The sequence below is a fragment of the Chrysochloris asiatica genome, unplaced genomic scaffold (genome assembly GCF_000296735.1).
Source record: "Chrysochloris asiatica unplaced genomic scaffold, ChrAsi1.0 scaffold00125, whole genome shotgun sequence".
NCBI lineage: Eukaryota > Metazoa > Chordata > Mammalia > Afrosoricida > Chrysochloridae > Chrysochloris > Chrysochloris asiatica.
Window position 1 is genome coordinate 6,601,519 of NW_006408643.1, and position 27,941 is coordinate 6,629,459.

The 27,941-nt window shown below is 50.8% G+C and overlaps 1 protein-coding gene across 2 annotated transcripts in view; it reads left to right on the forward strand.

Annotated features, from left to right (window-relative positions):
- The first annotated feature begins 293 nt into the window (after positions 1–293).
- The window catches only part of TLE2 (transducin-like enhancer of split 2 (E(sp1) homolog, Drosophila)), a 29,240-nt gene continuing 1,592 nt past the window's right edge, over positions 294–27,941 (forward strand). The window contains exons 1-18 of one of the 2 annotated variants that reach the window (XM_006868962.1): positions 294–317; positions 402–499; positions 873–936; positions 1,333–1,377; positions 3,473–3,535; positions 6,610–6,684; positions 6,948–7,131; positions 7,463–7,482; positions 11,395–11,502; positions 13,234–13,278; positions 14,249–14,398; positions 17,573–17,711; positions 18,477–18,637; positions 19,737–19,813; positions 20,868–21,117; positions 21,439–21,686; positions 21,827–21,974; positions 23,999–24,149. In XM_006868962.1, coding sequence (XP_006869024.1) covers positions 294–317; positions 402–499; positions 873–936; positions 1,333–1,377; positions 3,473–3,535; positions 6,610–6,684; positions 6,948–7,131; positions 7,463–7,482; positions 11,395–11,502; positions 13,234–13,278; positions 14,249–14,398; positions 17,573–17,711; positions 18,477–18,637; positions 19,737–19,813; positions 20,868–21,117; positions 21,439–21,686; positions 21,827–21,974; positions 23,999–24,149 — 2,050 coding nt within the window. Of the gene's footprint in view, positions 318–380; positions 500–872; positions 937–1,332; positions 1,378–3,472; positions 3,536–6,609; positions 6,685–6,947; positions 7,132–7,462; positions 7,483–11,394; positions 11,503–13,233; positions 13,279–14,248; positions 14,399–17,572; positions 17,712–18,476; positions 18,638–19,736; positions 19,814–20,867; positions 21,118–21,438; positions 21,687–21,826; positions 21,975–23,998; positions 24,150–27,941 lie in introns of those variants that run through there. The other variant, XM_006868963.1, reaches the window with a different exon arrangement.

Consider the following 27,941-nt stretch of genomic DNA (forward strand, 5'->3'; position numbering starts at 1 on the left):
CACTGAACCCCCGGCCGCGGCCGCCCGACCTTCTTACGCGGGCGGTGCGGGCGCCCGGCCTCGCTCCCCGCCCGCGCGGAGCGCCCCAGGCCGGGGAGGGGGCTTGGGTGCCCCCTCTCCGTCCCTTCGTTCCTGGGCACCCTCAGGGGGCGCCAAGGACTCCAGAGTCCCTTGCCCGCCTCCGGCTCGCTCCGCTTTTGCTTTCTCCGGCGTCTCCCCTAGCCCTTCTCCGCGGGCCCCCCCATATTGTTCAGTACCGGCGGCGGTGCGGGGGGGCCGCCTGGAGCGGCAGGATGTACCCCCAAGGAAGGCACCCGGTGAGTGGGGAGCCCGGGCTGCGGGAGAGGGGCCCCCTCTGCGTCCGGGACCTCTGACCCCCACGCGCCCCCCCAACTCCCCAGACCCCGCTCCAGTCCGGCCAACCCTTCAAGTTCTCGATCTTGGAGATTTGCGACAGGATCAAAGAGGAATTCCAGTTTCTTCAGGCTCAATACCACAGGTGAGGGGGAAAATGGGGGTCACTCCAGGGACAGGGGAGGGGCCGCGGGGGGCCACGGAGTGGGGTTCGACGGGGCCCGGATTTCGGGTGGAGGGCTGGATTCAAGGGCTCCGAAAAGAAGGAGGGGAAGCTACCAGGTGTACATGCAGGTGAGGTGGAAAAGGGGCGTGCTGGGTAGGGGGAAGGGTGAGACTTGGGCACCTGGGGAGGGGTGGGGATCTGGAAGTGGGGGAGGAGGTGTGTAAGGGCTACTGTGTAATGGGGGAGGGGGGCAACAGGACCCACCAGTTTGGAAACCAGCCCGGATTGAGTACTGGTGGGTCGTCTGGTTGGGGTCAGGGGAACAGCAGGACCCTCTTTCCCCTCTTTCCAGCCTCAAGCTGGAATGTGAAAAACTGGCCAGTGAGAAGACAGAAATGCAGCGACATTATGTTATGGTGAGGGGCTACCCTGGAGGGGGCAAGTGGGGAAGGAGGGGCTGGGGGTGGTAAACCTGGAGTGGCTCTCATTTTCCCTGTCTGTGAAGTGGGCTGACTTGGATTCCAGGCTCTTAAGAACAATGGGAGGCTGTCCCTCTCCTCCCCAACATGTCCATTTCTAAGGGGTGGCACTGCCTACCGCCTCACCTGACTGGGCAGAGTGACCCTCCTGGCAGACCCTTCCCTGCTTCCTCCTCTGGATTCCCCTGTGGGACCCCATAGGGCCAGGAGAGTCTGTGTCCAGCTTTGAGTCTTTAAGCCACGGGGCTCCTGGGAAGACCCTGGTGTCATGCAGCACAGGGCTGGACACACCTGGACCCTCTGGAGATCACCAATCTGGGTTTTCCTTGGCAGTACTACGAGATGTCTTATGGACTCAACATTGAAATGCACAAGCAGGTACCTGAAAGTGCACACATGTGTGCATGTATGTGTGTGTAGTGGGGCTAAGGGAACCTGGAAACTGTGAGTGGGCACGAAGTAGAAGAGACCCAAGAAAGTCTGGATCAAGGGGTCTTATCCAGAACTCTTTGGGAAGGTCCCAGAGGGAAGATTGGGGATCTGCGGCAGTGGGAAGGGGACCTGCTAGAAGGAAGATGATTATTAACTTTTGGGAACAATGTCCATCCGCTGGTGCCTTTCTGCAGACAGGTGGTCAGTGGACAGGAACAAGGAGGACCCTTAGCAGAGCGTGGGTAACCAAGTCAGGAAGGCTATGGAGGTGACTTCTGTCCCTGGAGGGGACCTGATGGATGGTCTTGGGACTCCCTTTAAACCCTGACAGACTGAAGTTTTGCATTGGATCCTGAAGGCTTAAGTGGATACTAATGTTCTGTTGCTGTTGTAAGGTTCTGAGATTGTTTTCGAGGCCTTGAATTTGATCCCATGTTTCAGACTGACCCCAAGGTTTTGAGAGCGATCTCAAGGTTCAAGATCCACAGTTTCTAGACTCCTACTCCGCCTGCCCAATACCTCAAATTCTGAGACTGTTCTCAAGGTTCTGAGATAGAGTACAAGGTTCTGATATTGACACCTATGTGTTCCGATGGGTCACAAGGTCCTGAGACTGTCTGCAAGCTGCTGAGTGTGATTTCAAGGTTCTGATATAGACCTGAAGGTTCTGAAATTGACTCCATTAGTTTCAGATGAGCCCCAAGATTCTAAGACTTATCTAGAGGTTGTTGGATGGTTTCTACTTAATAAGCCTGGACCGTGGGTCCAAGGTCTGAGATGGACTCTGGCCACGAGAGAACATGGAAGAAGCGGTGGAGAGGGTGGGGTGCCCGGAGTGCCCTCGCTAGTCTGTCTTCCCAGGTGTGTGTGGGACAGCTGGTTCTGACGTTGGCGGAAAGGGACTGTCTGCCCAGAGCATAGTGTGGTCACACGGGTGCCTGGAATAGTCCCCGCTGTGGGGTAGAGGGCCAGGACCTAGGAGCCAGCATCTTTCCTCCTGGTGGTGGATAGGAGACACGGGGGAGGGGCTGACAGATTGGGTTCCTGCCTCCTTCCAGATCTGCCTGGCAGAGTTTCTGAAGCTCAGGCCAGACACCACACCGCTGGGGCCAGCAGTGATAGTGTGGGCATGGTCCAGGGGCCAGCCTCAACCACAGCCCTGCACACACAGACACAACCCAGACATACACACCAAACCAAATCAAAACCCACTGCCGTCTCGTTGCCAGAGTAAAACTTTTCCCTACAGTTTCCAAGGACATCTTTTACAAAAGCAGACTGCCTCTTCTGTCCTCCGTGAACCAGCTGGTGGGTTTAAACTGCCCACCTTTCAGTTAACAACCAAACGCTGACCCACACATCACAAATGTGGACACAGCCGTACACTGGGCAACAGCCCCAGATACACCCAACTCCCAGACCCCCACAGCACGCATAAGACTTCACCCATTTTGGGGACACCCCTGGTCCAGACCGTTATCTAGATGTAAACCTCCACTTCCTGGTTCTTAACTTGGAGTGGGGGAGGGGGCACTGGTGTTTGCCTCTGACTTAGCCTCAGGTGGTGAGAAGAGGCCTAGACTGGGACTGGGACCCTCACATCGGCTGTCCTAGCAGCCTTGGAAATATGTCAATGATGCATGTGGCCGTGAGTGCAAATAAACCTTTATTTGCAAAAAAGGCAGAGGGCTGAATTAGACCTCAGCCAGGGCTCGAACCCTGAACTCTGGACTGGGTGTTGGTTCTTCTCTATTTGTTTCCAATGAACCCAAAGCTTCCAAGCCCCTAGCTTCTGCATGTCCGCTGCCAAATGTCCTTCTCCTGGCCTTGGTCCTGCTGTGGGCATCATCTGGCCAAGGCCCCATGTTCTGTCTTTAGCTTGCCAGGGTTGGAGTGCATCCGAAGGTCTAAGCCTGAGCTATTGTTTCCGGATAGTGACTGCCTCTTTCCAAAGCTTTGCAGATGTTTCTCCACTAGGGATTCTAAGGGGCTGGTGTGAGGGGCAGCATCTCCATGTCTCCACCCCTTTTCTCCCCACCAGGCAGAGATTGTCAAACGTCTCAGTGGGATCTGTGCCCAGATTGTCCCCTTCCTAACCCAGGAGGTGAGTAGACCTGGCAGGGAGGAAGGGAGAGAAAACTGGAGGAGGGGGCGCTGCCTGGCTCAGGATCCTCTCTGGGTAGCCTGGGGGAGAGGGATGGAGGGAGGGGTTGGTGGAATCTTGTAAGTCAAGATAGTGGAGGGGGGGCTTGTACAATGACCAGTAACAACCCACCTGCTGCCTTGGAGTCAATTCTGACTCAGCAAACCCTATAAAACAGAGTAGAATTGGGTTTATGAGGCTGTAAATCTTTATGGGAGCGGATAATCTCATCTTTCTCCTGTGGAGCGGCTGGTGGGTTTGAACCTTGTGGTTAGCAGCCCAAGGTTAGTTTAACCCACCATGCCACCATGTCTCCTTGATCAGTAACAAGGTATTTGTCATTTGGGCCTGAATCCTGCTGTGTGAACTTGGGCAAGATGCACACCCTCTCATGCTTCCCTCTCTCTCTTTAAAACTGGTGAAATATACACATCGAAACATTGACCGGCACGACAACTTCCACATTCAAAACTCTGTGGCATTCACAACATCTTTCCTGCGTGCCACCATTCTCACTGTCTATTTCTATATCCTTCCACTGCCACGAACATCAACACCCCCAAACAGAAACGTCCAGTCAGTTACAACTCGTAGCGATCCTGTATAGCGTTTCCAAGGAGCAGCTGGTGGGTTTGAACTACCGACCTTGTGGTTTGCAGTCCAGCGCTGCTTCTACGGCGCCATACTGTTGTTGTTGTTGTTATGTGCCATCGAGTCGGTTCCGACCCATAGCGACCCTGTATAGGGTTTCCGAGGGTGTAAATCTTTACGGGAGTAGAAAGCCTCATCTTTCTCCCGCGGAGCACCTGGTAGTTTCGAACCGCTGACCTTAAGGTTCGCAGCCCGATTCGAAACCACTATGCTACCAGAGCTCCTTACGGCGCCACACTAGGAGTCTGCATATTTACTTATTTCAAAGAAGTGAGATCAGATAGCATTTGCCCTTTTGAAACTGACAGTTTCCCTTAGCATGATGTTTTTGAGATTCATCCATGTATCTGTGTTCAGTAAGACCTTATTTCATTTCTTGGTTGCGTGGTATTCCATTGTGTGGATGGACCACCTTGTGTTTATCCGTCATCTGTGGATGGGCATTTTCGTTGTTTCCACTGTCTGTCTGCTGTGAACACAGGCGCACGGGATTATTTTCCTCCCTACCTTCACTTCTTCTGAGCCTTACTTAGGAGTGGAATTGCTGGGTCAGATGGCAGTCCTGTGCTTTTGAGGACTTCAAGAAATGTTTTCCACAGAGGTGGCCCCATGTACATTTCCCAAAGCAATGATGTGCCTGTATCTTCATCACCGTTGGCATGAAATTTTTACCAATTGTACCATGGCTCCAACACATGGTGACCCTATATGTCAGGTAGAATTACCAAAGGGTTTTCAATGGCTGAACTAGACAGTCAGACCTTTTTTCCAAGGTGCCCCTGGGTCAACTCTAGCCTCCAACCTTTGGGTGAACAGTTGAGCACATTCGTGTTATACCCTCCCCAAGGTCTCCCCCACCACAACATGGATGAAGCTTAAAGCATGATATTAAGAGAAAGAAGCAAGATACAAAGAGCACGTATAGAGAAAGCCCATAAAATAGTTCCAAACAGGGAAATCTAAGTCGGTTTAAGAAGGCAAATTGTAGCTAGTGTGATGATACAAAAAACAAATCATGATTGCCTCAGAAGTGGGGAGAAGGGAAGGAAAGGGAGTTGTCAGGGTGGGCTATACAGGGCTTTTGTTGTTGTTATGTGCCACAGACTCAGTTCAACTCAGAGTGGCCCGGCATAGGGTTTCCGAGGCTATAAATCTTTATGGGAGCAGAAAGCCTCATCTTTCTCCCGCGGAACTGCTGGTAGTTTCAAACCGCTCACTTTGCGGTTCGCAGCCCGATTTGTAACCACTACGCTACATAGGGCTTCTACGGACTTTGTTGTTGTTGTTGTTAAGTGCCGTCGAGTCGGTTCCGACCCATAGCGACCCTGTACAGGGTTTCCGAGGGTGTAAATCCTTACGGGAGTAGAAAGCCTCATCTTTCTCCCGTGGAGCGGCTGGTAGTTTCGAACCGCTGACCTTTAGGTTCGCAGCCCGATTTGTAACCACTACGCTACATAGGGCTTCTACGGACTAGCAATTCCCATTTCTCAACCTGGCTGGTTGGTATCCAGGTGCTGATTAATAACTGGTTCTCAACCCAGGGGGATTTTGCTCCCAGCAATGTCTCTATGGAAGAGGGCTGAGACTGGCGTGGAGTAAATGGAGGCCAGGCTTGCTGTTCAACACCGTGCATTGCACAGGACAGCCCCACCCCAGAGAAGGATTGGGCCCAGGGTCAGCTGTGCTGAGCTGGAAGGACCATTATTTGGAAAAAGAATTGAGTTCTGTTTTTGCTCACATGTGCACCAGAATTAACTTCTGCTGAGCCAAAAGGTGTCAACTGGGGGACCCTCCCCCTCTCGTGCGATTCCCCTCCTGTTTCCTCCCCACTCAGTGTGTGGATTTCAATGTGGGCAGCATTCTAGGATGTCAGCTAGTCAGATGTTGGGACCCAGGGTCTTTTGAGGGTCAGTGGGATCCCTTAACCTAGGGGTCCTCACCTGGGGTGATTCTGCCTCCAGGGAACACTGGGTGATGTCCTGGGACATTTGTGGTTGTCACAACTCAGGGGGGGTGGGTTGCTACTGGCATTGAGTGGGTGGAGACCAGAGATGCTGCTCAATATGCAGTGCACGTGACCCCCACCCCCAGAACAGGAACTGGCTCCCGTGTCCACAGTGCTGAATGGAGAAACCCTGATTTATAATGATCCTTTTGAACTGCGCATGCATGTTTTGTTTCTTTTTCTGTGTGTTTATTTCACAATTTTCAAAAGCGCTCAAGGGAGCAAGGAAAACAGTAGCAAGGGTTGGGGTGAAGACAAGGGTAGGAGAGGAGAGGCCCGGACCCAGGGGGTACTGATGGGGTAGAATGAGGCTCAGAGCAGACTGAGGGGGTGCTCTGACCTTGGGCCACCCTGACCATCCCACATCCCTTCCCTCCAGCATCAGCAGCAGGTGCTCCAGGCGGTGGAACGAGCCAAGCAGGTGACCGTTGGGGAATTAAACAGCCTCATCGGGGTGAGTTCTCATCTCTGCCCTGCCTCTCGGAAAATTCCACTGCTAAGGGCCTGGAACCCCAGAGGTACAAAAGCAGGGATGGTAGGCAGGCAGCTAGCCTGGGTTCTGTACCCTCCACCCGAACCCTGTTCAGTAGGGTTTTTACTGACCCAGTTTTTAGAAGTAGGTGGCCAGATGTGTCCCCTAAGACACCTGTGGGGTTTCGGGCACTCCTGGTGGCCTGTCCCTGCCTGCCCTGGTCCATCCCTCCTCCTGTCCAGCAGCAACAGCAGCTCCAGCCACTGTCCCACCACGCGCCCCCTGTGCCCCTCACGCCTCGGCCAGCCGGGCTGATAAACAGCAGTGCCACGGGGCTGCTCGCCTTGTCTGGAGCGCTGGCCACCCAAGCTCAGTTGGCAGCGGCTACCAAGGAAGATCGGGCAGGTGTGGAGGCCGAGGGGTCCCGAGGTGAGTGGGCAGTTTGGGATGGGGTGGCATTTGTGGGGGACTTGGGGGGGAGGGGATCAATGACTGGAAGGCTGACTTCATCTAAGTCTGAGGGCTTGATTGAAGGGAGTTGAGGGTTCAAACTTTCAGCCAACTGGCTGTGTGTCCTGGGTCAAGTCACTCTCCCTCTCTGATCCTTCATTGTCCTAATGGGGTGGGGAAGAAAAGGGAGGAAGGAAGGACAGGAAGATTCTGAGCAGGAGAGGGCTGTGCCCTTCGGCACTGTGAGATTTCAAACTCATTATTTTTCCCCTCTTCTTTCTCCCTTTCCTCCTTATTCATGACCCTCCAGCAGAGCGAGCACCAAGCAGGGTAAGTTAAGGGTGTCCGGGGGCCAGTCCTATTGCGTGACATTTGCTCTGTGTTCACACTTGGCTGAGGCTGGTTGTTTTGAGCTGAAATGAGATCACAGTGCCTGGCCTCTAGCTGTTTTGGGGCAGGCAGTATGGGAGGTCCCACCCCACTTCTGCCAGACAGGTCTGCCCTTGTCTGTTTTATTGATGCAATTTTTTTTTCCATTTTTGGACCAGCTCCCTGCGTAATGCAAATGATTTGAGCTGGATGACTCAACCTGAAGGTTGACCATTGAAATCCACCTAATGGTACCCTGAATGAGAAACTTAAGAGTCTGCTTCCCTAAAGATTGTCACTTGTCGTCAAATAGGTTCCAACTTGTCTGTGTGAAGATGACAACCAAGAAAACTATATGGAATAGTTCTCCTCTGCCACACATGGAGTCTTCAGGAGTCAGAGTCTATTTGAGGGCAATGGACTTTTGTTTTTTTTTAATAGATCTTGAGTTATTTTGTAATTAATGCGTGTCCACGATAGTCTTCGGACATGTGATCAGGAGAGACCAATCCCTGGAGAAGGATATCATACTTGGTAAAGTGGAGGGTCGGTGAAAAAGAGGGAGACCCCCAACACGATGGATTGGCAATGTACAATGGGCTCAGGTGTAACAACAATTGTGAAGTTGGCACAGGACCAGGCAGTGTTTGGCTCTGTTGTGCATAGGGGTCACTATGAGTCAAAACTGATTCAACGGCATCTAACAGTAACGGTATTCCTGTCTTCATCCTGTTATCTGTTCATTCGCCATCATACATTCAGAATTGTTATCTATAAGAGTGTCCAGTCAAAATTTAATGCAAGACATATACCAGGAGGCTTTAAGAAGTCTGTGGGAAAATGGCATTCAAAGATAATGGAGTTTTTCTATGAACTTGTTCAAGTCCCCTCATATGTAATTTTATTTTATTTATTTTAATAAGAATCTCCAATTCTGATGTAGATTTCTCCATTTCTCCACTGACTTCCACCAACTTTAACACCTTTCTTAAAAACAATGATGGCGAAATATGCCTAACATACCAGTTGCCGTCCAGTTGACACCGACTCATGGCGCCCCCCGTGTGCATCAAAGTGGAACGGTGTTCCACAGAGTTTCCAATGGCTGATTTGCCTGGAAGTTGATCACCAGGCCTTTCTTCTGCGGTGCCTCTGGGCGGACTTCAACCACCAACTTTCCAGTTAACGCTGAGCACGTTCACTGTTCTCACCCCTCAGGGTTGTCAAACATAACTTGAAATGGGTCACTGTAACCATCTTGTTGTTGTTGTTGTTGTTAGGTGCCATCGAGTCAGTACCAACTCATAGCGACCTTATGCACAGCAGAACAAAACACTACCCAATCCTGGGCCAACCTCACTACTGTTGCCACGCTTGAGCCCATTGATGCTGCCATTTTGCCAAGCCATCTCGCTGGGGGTCTTCCTCTTTTTCTCTGACCCTCCACCTTACCAAACATGATATCCTTCTCCAGTGACTGGTCCCTCCTGACAATATATCCGAAGTATGAAAGATGAAGTGTGGCCACCTTGGCCTCCAAGGAGCACTCTGGCTGCACTTCTTGCAAAACAGATTAACCGTCTTAGTGCATTTGGTAATTCAGTAGTGTCGAGTCTAGCCCAATGTTGTAGAACCATCATCACTATCTCTTTCTAGACATTTTCTTCATCCCAAATAGACACGCTGTGCCCATTAAACAAGAACTCACTGTTTCCCCCTCTCCCCACCCTTGAACATCTATCTCTGTTCTACTTTCTGGTTTGATCAACTTACCTGTTCTGTTGTCGTGTGCCATCGAGTCAATGCCATCTCAGAGCGATGTCACCTAACAGGGGAGGACAGCCAGCCCCGTGGCATTTTGAATGCTGTAACCTTACAAAGTAGATCACCAGCTCTTTGTCTTGCAGAGCTACTAGGTAGGCTAGAACCACCCACCTTTCAGTTAACAGTTGAGTGAGTGCTTTAATCAGATCCAACCTTCACCACCAGGGCCCCTTTGACCTAGTCTTCTGTTATTGACTGAGTTCCTACTCATAGCGACCCTGTGCACAGTGTTGGTGGGGTGCCGTTGAGTCAGATCCAACTCATAGTAACCGTGTATTGGGTTTCCAAGGTTGCACATCTTTGCTGGAGCAGAAAGCCTCATCTTTCTCCCATGGAGCATCTTGTGGACTTGAATCGCTGACCTTACACTTAGCAGCTCAATGCATAAACCCATACAGTTCCTTCTAATGCACTGCAGATACCCCCATAAGTGGACCTACACTGTTGATCCATTCGTGTCCGACTTATTTCGCTCGGCATCTTACCTTTCAGAGTCTCACTGTAATGAGAATCAGAACTTCATTTCTCCTGATGGCTGAGTCAGATTCCATCGTGTGGCTGGACCCCATTGCGTTGATCCATCATCTGCTGGTGGACACTTGGGTGGTGCTTTCCAGCTTTGAGATGTTGTGGATCGTGCCGCCGTGAATGGTGTATGGTTTCCTGTTCCAGAGTTGTTGGGAGCCACCAAGTTGGTTCTGACTCATAGTGACCTCGGGCACAACAGAAGGAAACTCTGCCCGGGTGGCCCTGCGCCAGCCTCACAATCCTTACTATGTTTGAGCCGTTTGTTGCTGCCGCTGCGACGTTCCATCTATAATTACATCACACTTCCCTCCCTAATTGCCCCCATCAGACCCAACCCAGCTTTGAGTCCTGTGTGTATCTCTGCATGTCTTCAGGCTTTTGACTGCTGAGAACTTACTTTTGAGCCTACCCTCAGAGAGACCCATTTTTCAGATAGGAAAGTAGAGGCCCTGGCAGCCCTGCTGACTTTCTTTCTTTCTTTTTCACTGGTTATTGTGAAATGAGGGAAGCATAAGAGTAGCTCATCAGTTTCCCATTCAATCAATCATACACTTCATTTCATCTCCGTGATTGAGGCCCACTCCACACAACATCACTTATCCCACTCCGTGCCTGTGGTTCCTGTTTCCGGCCCTCCTTTCCCTGTCCTGATTTTAATGTTGTCCTTTTAAGCTGATCGGCTGACCATTCTGTGGGGTGCATGCCTCACTAGTGTTGTCATCCACCCCTCTATATACCTGTCTGTGGTTTGGCTGAAAACTGAGCCACAGGGGAGAGGTCACTTCTAGAACTGAAGGGTGGCCCAGGGCTACAGGCTCAGGTTCCTCCAGTCTGGCTGGATTTCTTTCCTGTCTAGTCAGTCAGACTTCAAGATAAGATTTCGATGGAAGATTGCCACAACCCACGTTTGAAATAATCGCTACTTGAACAGCTCCATTGTACAGATTCAGAGGCTGAGGCCCAAGGAAGGGAAAACACTAATTGAGGCTCCCACCAGGGGCGGGGGGTGTTGTTGACCTCAGAGGTGGGTCTCAGCACCAGCCCACCCAGTCTTTACCATGCCCTGCCTGGGGGTCCATGCCCCCACCTTCAGTGTCCTGCATTGAGTTTAGGTAGGCTGGCTTCAAGTCCCGTCTCAGCACGTGACTCACTGGGCAGCCCTTGCTTTTCTTGGGGCCTCTGTTGCCTCATCAGTCCAATGAGATTAAGCATCATTCCCCAACAAGCTTGCTATGAGGTTTTGATGAGCTGGTATCCATCCAGAGCTTAACAAAAAGACTGTCCTGAGACGGTCCCATTTCTCAGATGGGAAGCTTGAGGCACAGGCCCTAATAACAGCACCCAGCTCTGTTTATCCATGATCCCCTTCCTCCAGAGTCTTCTATAGCTCCCCATTGCTCATTGAATACTGGCCAATCAGAAGAGATCCTGTGGGTCTCCCCAGTCTCATCTAAGTCAGGACGCAGTCTGGAGGGGCCCTGGGCTCTGACCCTTTCTCTCTACTGGCCTGCCCTTCTACAGAGTGCATCCCCCTCACCCCCTGAGAGTCTGGTGGAGGAAGAGCGACTGGGTGGTCCAGGTGGCAACGGGAAGCAGAGAGTCGAGGAGCAGGATCTCTCAGGCCCTTACGTGAGTGGGGACAAGTGGAAGCCTGGGGTGGGCACACACAGACTAGATCAAACCCCCAGCAGTCCCTCAGAGCCTCCAGGTGCCCAGCTTAGTCCATGACTCCCTCCCTCCAGAACCTTCTATAGCTCCCATTGCTCCTGGCTTACCTGCCAAACAGAAGAAACCCTGTGGAATGAAGCTTACCCCTTTTGTTGCTCTAAGACTGTGGGGTATGGGTCTCCATTTTCCTGTCTCCTGGTCTTGGCTTCTTTCTCCCAAACCCCCAAAGTGTCCTCTAAGAAGCCCTAGTGGCACTGTGTTTGGCTACAGACTGAAAGGCTTGTCAGTTGAATTCACCAGCTGCCCCATGGGAGAACGGTGTGGCAGTCTGCGTCCATAAAAATTAAAACCAAACCTGCTGCCAAGTTAATGCCAAATCAAAACATCCCTATAGGCTGGAGGAGAACTACCCCATAGGGTTTCCAAGGCAGTCATCGTTACGGAAGCGGATTCCCAAGTTTTTTCTCCCTCGGAGCAGCTGATGGGTTCAAACCCTCAACCTTTTAATTGGCAGCTGAGTGCTTTTAGCCACCACACTACTAGGATTTTGCACCACCCCACTTTGCCCTGCCTCTCAGAAACCTGTTTCACCACCAACACAAAATGCCCTCTCTCCTCCAGGAAGCCTTCCCTGATTACCTCCCAGGGGACTGAGATCTCTTTTCTCTTTGTGAGAGATCACTTGTTGTTAAAGTGCCTTCGAGTCGGTTCCGACTCATAGCGACCCTGTATAGGGGTTCCAAGGAGCAGCTAGTGAACTTGAACCGCCAACCTTGTGATTCAAGCCGACTTTGCAGTCCAGTGTATTAACCAGGACTCTGGGAGATCGTTACATACCAGTATTTTCAAACTCTAGGACCTTCAGCTGGGGCAGTGGCTGTGACCACCCCCACCCACCCCTAACCCTAGAGGATCTCAGGCCCCATGCTGACCAGCCCTCCTGTTTTTCAGAGATTAAGCCTGGAGTCTTAAATGACTGCTTGTTTCAAAGCAACTAGTTCTGATTCAAAGATGAAGATTGAGGATGGGGGGGGGGCGTAAAAACACCCATTACTAACTGGATTTAGCGGATAAAGATTGGGGGTGGGGGTAAAAACACCTATTTGCTAACTGGATTCAGCTTCCTACCTGCAGTCTGCAGCATCCACTACAGCCAAGCCGGAAATCTGGGCAGCCCGATGTACCCAGTATAGAGTTTTGAGCATCAGTAAATGGAGTTTGAGCTTAGTTGTTCTCCTGAAGGCACTAGGGAGCAGGGGTAGGGATCAATCTTAGGACACTCTTTGGGGCCAGCTTGGGGGCGTGCTTCTGAGAAGAAGGCAAGGCCAGGACCCGAAGGAGGAAGTGGAAGAGATAGGGTCTGTGTGGAGACTGTGGGAATGGAAGGCCAGATAAATAGATGAGACAGACACGAGTTAGAGACTAACTGGCCTGTGGGACAAAAGTGATGGAGGAGGTAAGAACAGCTCTTACAATGCACAGAGGAAACAGGCTCAGAGAGGGTGAAGAGTTGCCTTGAGCAGCACAGCAAGTGTGGGCTCTCAGCTTCTTCCCCCCACGCCCACCCACCTCCTACTAGAAGGAAATGGCTGCTGCAGTCTGGGGGTGGGGGTGGGGGGTCCTGTATGTGCTCACTCCCCAGAAATTATCTGGGAGGCATGGCCAGGATAAGCTCTCTTCTTCTCCCAGCAGGAGAGTGATGAAGACAAGAGTGATTACAACCTGGTGGTGGATGAGGTGAGTGGGGGTCCAGCCTCCCCCCCCCCCAACAGTTCCAGTACTTCAAGGTGTGAAACCAGGAGGTCTGCACAGAGGGCAAGTGGGGGGGCCTTGAGATAGGTAAAGTGGGAAATAGCAAAATGGCAGCCCCCTCACCTTTGTAACAGGTGGAGAAATACAGGCCTTGAAAACGGAAGCTGAGTGGCTTCGAGTCTAAGCCACCTTATCACACTCTCCCCTCCTGTTCAATGGGAAACTAAAGCCAAACACTGGTCTGTGCGCATTGCTAAGTGTTGGCCTCTCGTCTCAGGTCTCTGAAACCCCAACAGCCCTGGTGATGCAGTGGCTTAAGTGCTATACAACTAACTGCAAGGTCACTGGTTCAAACCCAGCCAGCAGCTCTGCAGAAGAAAAACCTGGCATTCTGCTCCCATAAAGATTTAAATCGGACCGAACCCATTGCTGTCAAGTTGATTCTGACCCAAAGTGACCCTGCAGGGCAGAGTAGAACTCCTCGGGGTTTCCAAGGCCGTCCGTCTTTACAGATGCAGCTGGTGGGTTCGAACCGCCGACTTTTTGGTCAGCAGCCGAGTGCTTAACCACTGTGCCACCGAGGCTCCTCCTGTAAAGATGACAGCCTAAACACTGTTGGGGGCAATTCTGCTCTGTCACCTTGGGGGTCTCGAGTCAAAATAGATAAGCTGGCATCTAACAATGACAACATTAAACCCATTGTACAGATGAGCAAATTGAGGCACAGGAAAGCTCCATGAGCTTTCCCATGGTCACACAGCTAGAAATTAGGGGAGCCAGGGAGTCCGGTTCCTACTCCTAAACCCCTGTTGGTCCCTGTTTGTTTGTGATGATCCCCCCTTGCGTGAGTGGCTTACAGGTGCTGCGTCTTGAGGTCAAGGTTGAGAGGTCTAGAGAGAAGGGCTCTCTTGCCCCTCCACCTCACCTCCACTCAACATTCCCTCCTTGGACTTAGGACCAACCATCAGAGCCCCCCAGCCCAGCGACCACCCCGTGTGGAAAGGCGCCAATCTGCGTCCCTGCCCGTCGAGAGCTTGTAGACAGCCCGGCCTCCTTGGCTTCCAGTCTTGGCTCACCACTCCCCAGAAGCAAGGAGATCATCCTGGTAAGCGAGGGGCCTTGAAACACTTTATTCATCCGGGAGACCTAGAAACAGATGCTTCCCCTTAAACATCAGGCAGTAAGCAGTTTAGCTGGGCTGGTGCATTGTCTGGGGTCCCTGGGTGGTACTGATGGTTCACATGCCCAGCTGCTCACTGAAAAGTTGGAGGTTCAAATCTACACAGAAAAAATACCTGGCAATCTGCTTCTGGAAAACCAGCCATTGAAAGCCCTGAGGACCTCAGTTTCACACTTGGAGTTGCTGTGAGTAGAAATTGACTCCAAGGCAACTGGGTGAAGTGTTTGAATCCATTAGTCACTCTGTAGAGAAAGATGTGGCAATCTGCTTCCGGTGAGATTTACAGCCCTGGCAATCCTACAGGGCAGCAGAGATGTCAGTCTGAGGACTAAAGTGTGCCTAACCCAAGCCATGGTATTTTCAATAGCCTCAAATAAATACATGTTAAAGCTGGACGGTGAATAAGGAAGACTGTAGAAGAATTGATGAGCTTGAGTTATGATGTTGAAGAAGAATATTAAAAGTACCACAGACTGCCAGGAGAACAAACAAATCTGTGTTGGAAGAAGTACAGCCAGAATATTCCTTAGAAGCCAGGATGGCTAAACTTTGTTCCTTGTTGTTAAGTACCATTGAATTAGATCTGACTCATAGCGACCCTGTATAGCGTAGTGGTTGCGAATCGGGCTGCGAACCTTAAGGTCAGCAGTTCGAAACTGCCAGCCCGCTCCGCGGGAGAAAGATGAGGCTTTCTGCTCCCGTAAAGATTTACACCCTCGGAAACCCTGTACAGGGTCGCTATGGGTCGGAACCGACTCGATGGCACTTAACAACAACAACAACATAGCGACCCTGTATAGGGTTTCTGAGGAGCGGCTGGTGAACTTGAACCACCAACCTTGCAGTTCAGTTCTTTATCCTACAGAGACACCCAGACTCCTCATCTCTCATACGTCGGATATATTATCAGGAGGGACCAGTCCCTGCAGAAAGACATAATGCTAGGTAAAGTGGTTGTTGTTGTTGTTATGTGCCGTGGAGTCGGTTCTGACACATAGTGACCCTGTACAGGGTTTCCGAGGCTGTAAATCTTTACGAGAGCAGAAAGCCTTATCTTTCTCCCGCGGAACAGCTGGTAGTTTCGAACGGTAAAGTGGAGGGTCAGTGAAAAAGAGGAAGACCCCCCAATGAGATGGACTGGTACAATAGCAGTAGCAATGGGCTCAAACATAACACTTGTGAGGATGGCAAAGCCCCGGCAGTATTTCCTTCTGTTGTGCATAATAAGGTCACTATGAATCAAAATTGATTCGATGGCACCTAACAATAACAACAACAACATAGGGTCACTATGAGTCAGAATTGCCTCCTTGGCCGTGGGTATCTACCTAGAAAGGTCTTGGGTGGCACAAGTAGTTTGCTAATCTGAACACTGGCAGTTCAAACCCACCAGCAATACTATGGAAGAAAAACCTGACCATGCCCTCGTGTAAAGAATACAACCAAGAAAGCTGTAATCTCTGAGACAGGCTCAGTTGTACTGTGTCTCCTTCAGGGACACCAGGAGTTAGAATCAATGGTAGCGGGTTAGCGTGTTATCTGTGGTTTCCATGATACTAGGGGACCATCTTCTTAAACCCACCGCGCGTCCTATGGGTAAATGTACCTCTCTCTGCCCGACTCACTTTGCTGAACCTCTAACAATAGTCAAAAGCAACTTAAATGAAAAATGGGGACCTTGTGTAATAAATGAAACCCCATGAAAATAACTGAAAATCACCCAGGAGCCCTGGTGATTAGCAGGGCTGACCTCGGGACCCGCAAGCCTGGAGACCTTTGAGAGATTAGAGGCACCTCAGCCCAAGCCTGGGATGATGCTGTTCGCCCAAAAGAAAGATAATTAATAAAGCCACAAGTTTTCTCATTTTGTTTCCCAATGTTTGAGGGCAGGACCACCTAAAGGCACTTCCCCAGGGGCCCTTTGCAGTTCAGCTGTGTTTGCCCCCTCCTCCCAACTCCTCCCAAGGCCCCTGCCCTGCACTTATCTGGAGAGAGTGTGTCAGTTTCTAGGCCCCCCTCCCTGCAGGTTGCTATGGCAACTGTCAAGGTTGGGGCTCGGATTCCCTCTTAAGTGCCCTCCTCCCACTCGCTCCATCCATGGAGACCAGCAAGGGGGAGGGGCCGCTCCATGCTAATGGAGAAGCCCCCAAGAGGCCTCCCCATCAGTCCCTCAGTTTTGTGGGGGGGGGGGGGGTCTGTACCGTGGGAGGACGCATCAATCCCAGCCAAACAGGTGAAGTTTTTTTGATGATGACAGCAAACCAGAGAGACACCAACTCCTCCCTAACTAGAGATGGGGCTTCTCTCATCCCTCCAGCATCCCCAGGGGGCAGACTAGCTAGAATGATGTCCTCTTCCCCTGGGGATGAAGGAGGAGCCTGCCAGGACTCCGTGTTACTCACTGTGAGGGTTCTAGCTTCATGGATCACCGGACCCCTAATTTCTGAGCCTCTGCTAGCCTGTCCCCTGGAGGCCTCTCCCTCTGAGGGCGTGCCTTTGCCGTGGACCTGACACAGATCACTCTTGTCTACACCCCACTCCTATATGTAGATACCATGTATAACCAGAGTACACACCTCACTGAATGTCCGCGTGGTTTCTGTAGGTGCGTGTTGGTGCACGCTGGTGTTTACATGTGTATGTATACATACTTACCATATACTGTGTGGGTATCCATATGACATACCTCACCATACATGTGCAGGTTCTCATGGGTGTGTGTGCGCGCACCCTGGTGTGTCCACACGTATCCACACCACCGACCTTACCACACACACGGAGGTTCCTGTAGTAGGTGTGTGGGTGGGTGCCCACACTACTACCTTACCACAAGCATACAGGTAGATGTGTGTGTGTCTGACACTATATAGACTATTATCTGCATGTGTGTGGGGGTGGGCCCTGGCGTGCACAGATCCTGCCTGTACCTGCCCACTCCAGTGCCCACCTGGCCTTTTGCTCAGGGGCTCACTCCGGGGCCAATCCCCCTGGTGTGGGAGCATTGTAGTGAACACCTGTGCCAACGCCTGGGCCTGACCTGACCCTTGGACTGCCGGGTTCCACGTATCAGGTGGTATTCAGCCTTTACTTTCTCTGCAGAACGACCTTCCTGCCAGCACCCCTGCCTCCAAGTCTTGTGATTCCTCCCCACCCCAGGATGCATCCACTCCCGGACCCAGCTCAGCCAGTCACCTCCGCCAGCTGGCGGCCAAGCCAACGCCTTCCACAGAGAGCATTGGTGAGTTCTAGCTGGAGGTTCTAGCAGAGGGTGGGGATTGGTGGGGACTAGAGGTTTAGCTTCCAGCCCTGGTGATTCCTTAGGCTGTTTACGTGGTTCCAGACTAGATGCTGTCACATACTGGGTCTCCCTCAATGTCCCCACTTGACAGGTGGGGAAACTGAGGCCCAGGGAGGGGAAATGACTTTCTTGGGGGCTGCAGCCTTGTAGACAAGCTTTGGAGTCAGACAGCTGTGTGACCTGGGACAAATGACCCACCCTCTCTGAGCCTCAGTTCCCCATTGGTTACATGAAGGTAGTAATACTTGCTTTCATTTACTGTCTTGTGGCCAGACTTTGTGCTGGGTCTCGGGCCCCAGAGTAAACTCAGCCCTGGAATTTGCTCGTCAGCAGCTCTAGGCTGGTGGGGGAGAGGATCCAGACCCCCAAAACTCAGCCGGGTGTGACCAGGGCTGGAATAGAGGAAGAGACCCAAGATGAGAAGGCTGGGGGAATGGAAGGAGGTCCATGGATGTTCCTGAGATCTTGAGAAACTTGCACTTAGATTTTAAAGGGTGTGAGTAGGAAGGAGTTCAGCAATTGAAGAAAGGTAGAGACGGCCGTGTCAGCCTGAGAGAACAGCATTTGTAGACTGTATTCACGTTGTGTGGTATGTGTGAGACCTGAATGACTGACCAAACACTTTGCACCCTGCCCCCAAGACAATGGGAGGCAGGATCTGGGCCTGGGGTATCTGAAGACCTGTTTTTGTCTCTCCTTGTTCAGCTCTGAGGAGCCCCCTGACCCTGTCCAGTCCTTTTACCACATCCTTCAGTCTGGGCTCACACAGTGCCCTCAATGGGGATCTGTCGGTACCCAGCTCCTATGTCAGCCTCCACCTGTCCCCTCAGGTCAGCGGCTCTGTCGTGTATGGACGTTCCCCCATGGTGAGTCCTGGGTGAGGGTAGCAAGGTCTGTCAGCAGGGTCCAGGGGCTGGGGAAGGAAACCAGGGACACAAAGGGAGGAGAGGACCCAGCTTATCCAGAGCGTGTGAGAAGACGATCTGAAGGTCTCAGTAGTCCTACAAACTTGATACAAATCAGCATATGGAATGGGAAAAACCAACTGTAATTATAATGCATTAAGAAGAGCAGACTGTCCCCAATCATGGGAGCCAAGGGTTCTGTTCAACTTCCTGGCAGTTAGCGTACAATGTTTATTTAGCCTGGATTTTGAAGGAACAAGGACAATTCTGGGAGATTTCAGAACGAGAATTTGGCAGATGAGAAGACTGGAAATGATGTCCCATGGGAAGGAGTTGAAGAAATGATACATAAGTCTCCTGCATTGGGGCTGAGGGGACAGGCAGAGTCTGCCTCAATAGCTGGAAAGCAGTCATGGGCACCGTGTGAGAAAATGGCTGTGTGTCCATAAAACTTTATTTAAAAAAAAACAAGTAAAGGGCCGGATTTGGCCCAGAGGCCATAGCTTGCCAATCCCCTGGCACTGTGGGTTAAGTGTTGGACTGCAAGGTCATCGGTTCCAACCCATCAGCTGCTCCAAGGGAGAAAGACTAGACTATCTGTCCTGTTAAGATTTCTGTAGGCATAGAAACTTTACAGGGCTATTCTACTCTGACCTCTAGGGGTCACTCTGAGTCGGAATGGACTCGAGAGCAGTGGATTTGACTAGCGTAAATCTGAGAATCTGACAATGACTATTAAGGACCCTTCCAATGCTGAGGTCCCTTTGTAGTGCCCACAAGTGAAAACCTCAGCTCCCCCATCTCATGTTATGAGGAGAATCTGTTTTCTTGGGGTGGGGGGGGGTTGTTGTTAAGTGCCGGGGAGCCAGTTCCAACTCATAGTGACCTTATGTAGGGTTTCTGAAGAGCAGCTGGTGGGTTTAAACTGTCACCATGTGGTTCAAACCGACCTTGCTGTCCAGTGCAGTCCATTTTCTTGCGGAGGGCTGGAGAAACAGATTGCAAGGGCATGGGTGGGTTTGAGTCAACTGTACTGTGCTACCCCTTCTGGAATTGACAGATGGCATTTGAATCCCACCCACATCTCCGAGGATCATCCATCTCATCCTCCCTGCCCAGTATCCCTGGGGGAAAACCGTGAGTACTGGGGCCAGGCCTCTCTGTGGCTTATTTACACCAGGAAGTGGGGGTAGAGTTCTAGCTCCTCTCCAGAAGCTTTCTTCTGTGAGCTATTTGGAGTCCCCAGGAGAGCTCTCTGGAGAGAAAGGCACAAGAAAATCAGCTGTCAACAATGGTGGTTCTCCTGGAATGGATTTTACCACCACCACCCCCCCAGGCGATATTGGTCAATGTCTGGGGACAGTCTTGGTTTCCATGAGGTGTTAGGGGAAAGGTGGAGGCTAGGGATGCTGCTCAACACCCTATAATGGCCATCCCACAAAATTGTCTCGTGTGGTGCGTTAGGCATTGGACTGCTAACCTCAAGGTATAGGCAGTTTATAAAACCCAGCAGCTGTTCTGAGGGAGCCAGGTAAGCCAGTCTGTCTGCTCCCGTGAAGGTTTAGTCTTATAAACCCTATATAGTATCTGTGTGGATGGGGACTCCTGGGCAGTGGTTTTGGATTTCTGGTTGGTTGTGTGTCTAGTCGGTTCCGCCTCATGGTAGTGGTGGTGGTTATGTGCCGTGGAGTCGGTTCTGACCCATAGCGACCCTGTACAGGGTTTCCAAGGCTGTAAATCTTTATGGGAGCAGAAAGCCTCATCTTTCTCCCATGGAACAGCTGGTAGTTTTGAACTGCTGACCTTGAGGTTAGCCCAGCTGGTAACCCCTACGCTACCAGAGCTCCTTGTTGTTAAGTGCCATCGAGTCGATTCCGACCCATAGGGACCCTGTATATAGAGAGTTTCCAAGGAGCAGCTGGTGAGCTTGAACTACCCACCAGAGCTCCTTAGCAACCCCTATATAGGGTTTCCGAGGAGTGGCTAGTGAGTTGAACCACCAATCTTTAGATTAGTAGTAGTGTGTTTATCCTGGGCACCATACCAGGACTAGGGAGGGCCTGGCGGTACAAACTGACAGAAAGGTTGGGGGTTCGAACCCTGCACCCTTCCTAAGTATGGCGGTCGTGCGGTAGGGTACCAGAGCCCCCCAGCCCTGCCAGTCAGGCTGGTAACAACCCTTTTCGTGCAGGGCCTATTCCTTCCACGTGTCCGCCGATGGGCAGATGCAGCCGGTGCCCTTCCCCTCAGACGCCCTGGTAGGCGCTGGCATCCCGCGGCACGCGCGGCAGCTACACACGCTGGCGCACGGCGAGGTGGTATGCGCTGTCACCATCAGCGGCTCCACGCAGCACGTGTACACCGGCGGCAAGGGCTGTGTGAAGGTGTGGGACGTGGGCCAACCCGGCGCCAAGACGCCCGTGGCCCAGCTCGACTGTCTGGTGAGGGTGAAACGCGACTTGTGGGCTCTTGGGATGGGGGAGTTTACACCTAAACGGGGTAGAGCATGTGGCCCACCTGGAGCAGAGTTTTGGAAGGGTTTACAGGTTAATGCGTGGGGCTTGCTGACCAATAGGGGCGGGGCTTGCAGAACAACTAAGGGTGGAGTTTGCAGATGAACCAGGGATGGGACTTGCAAGTGGAACAGGGTTTGCAGGTTAACCGGGGCTGGACTGTGTGGACTAACCGACATGGCACCGGGTACAGGGGTCTTAGATGAGTGACCGGGTCCTCCCCGTGAATTTTTGCCCTTACCTGCTTAGAACCGGGACAACTACATTCGCTCCTGCAAGCTGCTGCCTGACGGCCGGAGTCTGATCGTGGGCGGCGAGGCCAGCACCTTGTCCATCTGGGACCTGGCTGCGCCCACACCTCGCATCAAGGCCGAGCTGACCTCCTCCGCCCCCGCCTGCTATGCGCTGGCGGTCAGCCCCGACGCCAAGGTCTGCTTCTCATGCTGCAGTGACGGCAACATTGTGGTCTGGGATCTGCAGAACCAGACCATGGTCAGGTGGGTAGAGGGCGCGGGAGAGGAGAACTGTGGGTAAGGCCCTGACCCCCTCCCTCTGTGTGTGGGGGTGGTGGGAGTGGTCCTGGAGGGGCAGCAGCCTCCTGAGTGCCCGACTGGACGTGGGGCCTTTCCCTCTCCAGGCAGTTCCAAGGCCACACGGACGGGGCCAGCTGCATCGATATCTCGGATTACGGCACGAGGCTCTGGACTGGCGGCCTGGACAACACGGTGCGCTGCTGGGACCTGCGAGAGGGTCGCCAGCTACAGCAGCACGACTTCAGCTCCCAGGTGGCTGCTGGGGCCCCACTGGGAGGGGGCAGGAAGAAGCTACCAGAATCCCACCTCCTTACCTGTTCCCCTGAGGTGCCCTCTTCCCCACCAGGCCGGGTCAGGACCAAGTTCCCACTCACTGCCGCCATCTTTCTTGTGTTCCAGACAAATCCCTGGGCTTCCCCTTTAGTTCTCCAAACATTGCCGGAAGTCCAGAGGAGTTGATTCATTGAAAGCTGTGGGACTTTGGAGACCCTAGATCATTGTCCCCACATGCCCTTGTCTTTGTGTAGCTGGTTTCTCTTTCCAGACTCTAGACCTTGGACTATGCTGACAGCTCCTAGGAGTCTCACTTAAGACTCAGAGCAGCTGACCCGAGGGGACAGGTAGAGGCTGGTGTAGGAACTGGCCCCCACTGAGGGTGCTGGGAGAACCAAGACTGACGGATGTGGTGAAGGTGCTGGACAGGGCCGCGGGCTCCTTAGGGCTGACCAGAACAGATGCACAGATATCTTAGAAGGGCCAGATCCTGCCTCCCACCGTCAGAGGAGACAGAGGGCAATTTCCTTGACCTGTCATTCCAGGTTTCTACCTTCTGGTCTCACCCATTCCATACCTTGTGATACCTCCAGACCTCTGCACTTACTGATCCTCTGGCAGACACATCTTTTCCTTCCCTCCTCTAACTGGTGAACTCCTATTCATCCCTTAAAACCCATCTCCAACTTGTCTGTCCACCTTGAAGTCCAAGGAGATTTAACTCTTTATGTCCCATCTACTCTTCTCTTTAACTTGATGGTTCCTTTGATGGGACAGTCAAGGGGTACAGGATCTAACTGTCCATCCTGTGTCTCCAAGATTTAGGTGGGTTCACATTTCTGGGAATCCCATAAACGCTCACTCTCCAGGTCCGTATCTTTCTAAAGAACAGCTCCTATATGGCTAGGGGAGATTCCTCAGCATGTCTGAAGCCCCTAGGCTGCCCTGCGCTAACCTTTGTGGGTGTTTTGCACATGTCTTATTTGCTCCAGTGATACTGTAGAAGAAGCACTGGACGGTTAACTGCAAGGTTGTTGGTTCAAACCCACCAACCACCCCGCAGTAAAAAGATGAGACTGTCTGCTCCCATAATGGTTTACAGTCTCAGAAACCCTTTACAGGATCGCCGTAAGTTGGAATCAACTTGTTGGCAATGGGCACTTTTTTGGGGGGTATTTGCCAGGAACCCATCAAAAGGTTTAATTTGGGAGCAGACCTTATTACTCCCTGTACTTAGAATGGTGCCCCCGGATGGTCGAACGGTGAACGTGTTTTACTGTTTGCTAAATGGTTGGAGGATGAGTCCACCTAGAAAGAAAAGCTTGGCAATTTACTTCTGAAAAACCATTTGGTTTTGAAAACCTTCGGGTTGCCAGGAGGAGAGAATGATCCTGCATCAGCTGGTTTGGGAACCGCGGTGGCACCATGGTTAAGCGCAGTTTGAATGGCCCCCCTTGGCTCGTGTACAGATTTACAGCCCAGGAAACCCCCAGGGGGCAGTTCCGCTCTGTCACATGGAGGCACTTTGAGTCTGAACTGACTCGAGAGAGCACCCAACCACAGGATGGGGTGACGCACACAGTGATGAGAACTGACGATTTCCAAATCAAAGCTAAAGGAAGTGTTGGCCAGTGGAGAAAGCTCCAGCTGGGAGCCCACCGCCTGGCTCCCCGGACTTGCAGCGTGACCTTGAATGAGAATCAGCCTCAGCGTCCACCATCTGCTAAAGGGGGACGGTTGTCCCTGACTAGCCTCCCCTCCCTCCTCCCTCCTTCCAAGCGGATAATGGATGCAAGGCCCCAGGGCTCTGTGTAATTCTGATTAATATTAATGATGGAACACGTAGCCGCCTGCCGCGTTCCAGGCCCTGGGCCAGCTGCCTGTCTATGTGGGGGCAGAAGTGGGAGAACATTGGGCCCCCCCTTTCTCAACATTGCCGGTTCCAGGCCTCCCCCAACATCATGAGGGGGGTCCTTGATCCCCTCTTCATTCTACCCTCCCAGATCTTCTCCCTGGGCCACTGCCCAAACCAGGACTGGCTGGCGGTGGGCATGGAAAGCAGTAATGTGGAGATTCTGCACGTCCGCAAGCCGGAGAAATACCAGCTACACCTACACGAGAGCTGTGTACTCTCTCTCAAATTCGCCTCCTGCGGTGCGTGCTCCCTGGGAGCCTTGGGGGGTCGGGGGAGGGACCAGATTTAGTCAAAGTATGAAACCAAACTGGCATGACAGGTTCAATTTGCATCCTGAGGCAATAGCACATAGTTTACTATAAGTATGCCCCAAGTTTTGCATGGAACCTACTTATACCAAAAACTTTATACAGTTTGGTGTTACAGGTACGCCTCACATAACTACATGGGATATACTTTAAAAGTACAGAAGTTCAAAGTATTGAAGCATGCTTCAGATATTGCATGGGATAGATTGATAACCAAAATATACACATGAGGGGGCTTCCAAAAGTTTTGGAAACAGGAATTAAGAGACACTAAAATGTTTCCATGAACTTTTGGAAGCCCTCTTGTACTTTGTTAGTGTAAGCATGCCTCAAATGTTGTAAGGGGTATATGAAAAAAAAGGTAGTACAAATATAGCATGGGACATACTCATACTTAAAAGTGGTGGTGGCGCAACAATTAAGTGCTCAGCTGCTAACTGAGAGGTTGGTAGTTTGACCCACCTGAAGGTTCTGCAGAAGAAAGACCTGGCAATTTGCTCCCATAAAGATCACAACCTGGAAAACACTGTGGGGCAGCTCTGCTCTGTCATGTGGGGATGCTGTGTGCAGAAATCAGCTCAACAGTACCGAACAAAACACAACACTTAAATAACGCACAAGCAAGTGTATAGAAACTAAAGGTTATTAGTGGTTATCAGGGGTAGGTGGGAGAGAGGGGAGAAGGGGATATCACTTAGGTTAAGCACAGTTGGAATCAATACTTAAAAAATATGACCTTGGTGATAGAAAGGACGCTGGAGGTCACATAATAGAATTTTGAAAGACCAAGGATTTACTGGAAATTCCATTTTATCAACCATATCAGTGGTGACTACACACGTGAATCTCACTAGATAGAATACGCAAGAATCAAGCTGACCACATCTGTGCAAAGAGACTGTGGGAAAGCTCCATATCATCAGCCAAAACAAGGTCAGGGGCCGACTGTGGAACACACCCTAAGTTGTTCATACACAATTTCATGTTGAAGCTGAAGAAAATTAAAACTCTGGTAGTGGTGATGTGGAGTTGGTTCTGACTCCTAGCGACCCTGTACGGGGTCTCCAAGGCTGTAAATCTTTATGGGAACAGAAAGCTTCATCTTTCTCCCTGGGAACCGCTGGTAGTTTCAAACTGTTGATCTTAAGGTTAGCAGTCCGATTCATAACCATTAACTACTAGAGCTCCTTCTGAGATCCAATGACCTTGAGTATATGCCACCTGAATTCAGAGACCATCTCAAGAATAGCTTTGATGCGTTAGACACTAACAAGTAAATACCAGACGATTAGCGGATGGCATTAAGAACATACACGAAGAAAACAGAAGGTTCTTAAAAAGACAGGAAAGAAAGAAACAAACCAAAGACCAAAGTGGATGTCAGAAGAGACTCTGACTCTTGCTCTTGGCCATAAAGTAGCGGAAATGAATGAAGGAAATGATCAAGTAGAAGAGTTGAGCGGAAGATTTCAGAGTGCCTTAAGAAGACAAAGTCAGACATTATCATAAACTATGCAAGAAATGGAGCTAGAAAATCAAAAGGGAAGAATGTGCCTGGCACTCCTCAAGCTGAAACAACTGAAGCAAAAATTCACGCTCTAGTTGCAATATTTGCAGTAGTGAAGGATTCTATGGGCAAAATGGAGTCCTGGTGTGGCACTGTGGGATAAAGCACTGGTCCGAAAAGTCAGTTTGAACCGCAAGGCCTGAAGTTCAGACTCACCAGCAGCTTCCTCAGAAACCGTAACAGGGTCACTATGAGTCAGAACTGCACTGAACAGCAACAAATGGGAAAAATACTGACCAATGAACTGAGCACCAAAAGAAGATGGAAGGAACATACAGTCACTGTCCGAAAAAGAATTGTTCAAGAGATGACATCTGATCAAGAACCGATGGTACTGAAGGAAGAAGCCCGGCTGCACTGAAGGTAACGTGAAAAAACAAGGCTCCAGGAACAAGCCAATGGAGATGTGTCAAGAAAGAACGCAATGCCGGAAGTGCTCACTCATCCATGCCAAGACGTGGAAGGCAGCTACTTGGCCAAGCGATAGGCAAAGATCCATCTTTGTGCCCATTCCAAAGAGAGGTGACCCAACAGAATGTGGAAATCATCAAACACTCGCACTAATATCATGTACCAGTAAAATTATGCGGAAGAGAATTCAAAATCAGTTGCGACGTAGTATATTGATTCGAGAAGGAGCCGCCAGGGATTTAAGCCAGATTAAGAAGAGAACCTGGAACCAGGGATGTTATTGTTTACATCATATGGACCTTGGCTGAAAGCAGAGAATGCCAGGAATACGTTTACCTTTGTTTTGTTGACTGTGCAAAGGCATTTGACTGTGTGGACCATAACCAATTATGGGTAACATTGTATAGAATGGAAATTCCGGAACACTTAATTGTGCTCGTGTGGAACCTGTACATAGACCAAGAGGCAGTTGTTCAGACAGAACAAAGGGTTACCACGGTGCAGTTTACAATCAGGAAAGGAGAATAGCAGGGCTCTATCCTTTTGCTATACGCATTCATTCTGTTTGCTGAGCTCGTAATCTGAGAAGGTGAACTATATGGAGAAGAATGTGGTTTCAGGATTGGAGGAAGACTCATTGACAATCTGCAGATGACACAACCTTGCTTGCTGAAAATAAGAACTTGGAAGAATTTACTGATGAAGGTCAAAGACTACAGCCTTCGGTATAGATTATACCTCAACATTCAGAAAACAAAAATCCTCACAGCTGAACCAATAAGCGACACCCTGAGAAAATATTGAAGTTGTCAAGAATTTCATTTTACTTGGGTCTGGAATCAATGCTCATGGAAACCGCAGTCAAAATCCAAGCCACATATTGCATTGGGCAAATCTGGTACAAAAGACATCTTGAAAATGTTAAAAAAAAAAAAGGAAAGATGTGACTTTGAGGACTAACTTGCACCTAACCCAAAGCCATGGGATTTTCGATTACTTCATATGGACATTAAATAAGGAATACCAAAGAATACTTTGTTGTTGATTAGTGTCAAGTTGATTCTGATTCATAGCGACCTTGTATAAGGTTTCCAAGGAGCAGTTGGTAGATTTGAACTGCCAACTTTGTGGTTCGCAATCCAGTGCTGATCGGACAGCGCTACACCAGGAGTCCAAAGAAGAATTGTTAAGTGCCCTCAAGTCACAGCGACCTTGTATAGGGTTTCCGAGGAGAGGCTGGTGGATTTGAACTGCCAACCTCGTGGCTAGCAGTCCAGTGCTAATCCTAAAGTGCTACAGCAGGAATCCGAAGAATTAGTACTTTTGAATTATGGTGTTGCCAAAGAATATTGAAGGTATCATGGATCGCTAGAAGAACAAACAAATCTTACTTGGAAGAAGTATAGCCAGAATGCTCCTTAGAAATCAGCATGGGAAAAAAGTACTTCATCTCATGATGTTTGTCCATGTTATCAGGGGAGACTGACCCTACCCTGGGGAAAGACATCATGCTTGGTGAAGAAAAAAGAGGAAGACCTCCCCAGTGAGATGGATTGACACCGAGACTGCGCCAATGGGCTCCAACACTGCAAACACTGCGAGGCTGGTGCAGTACCCCGGCAGTGTTTCCCTCTGTTAGATATAGAATCTCCATGAGTTAGAAATGACTTGAAGGCACCAAACAACAACATTGCTTAGGGGATACTGAACTTAAGGATGCCGCAAAAATTTAGAAACAAGCAGTA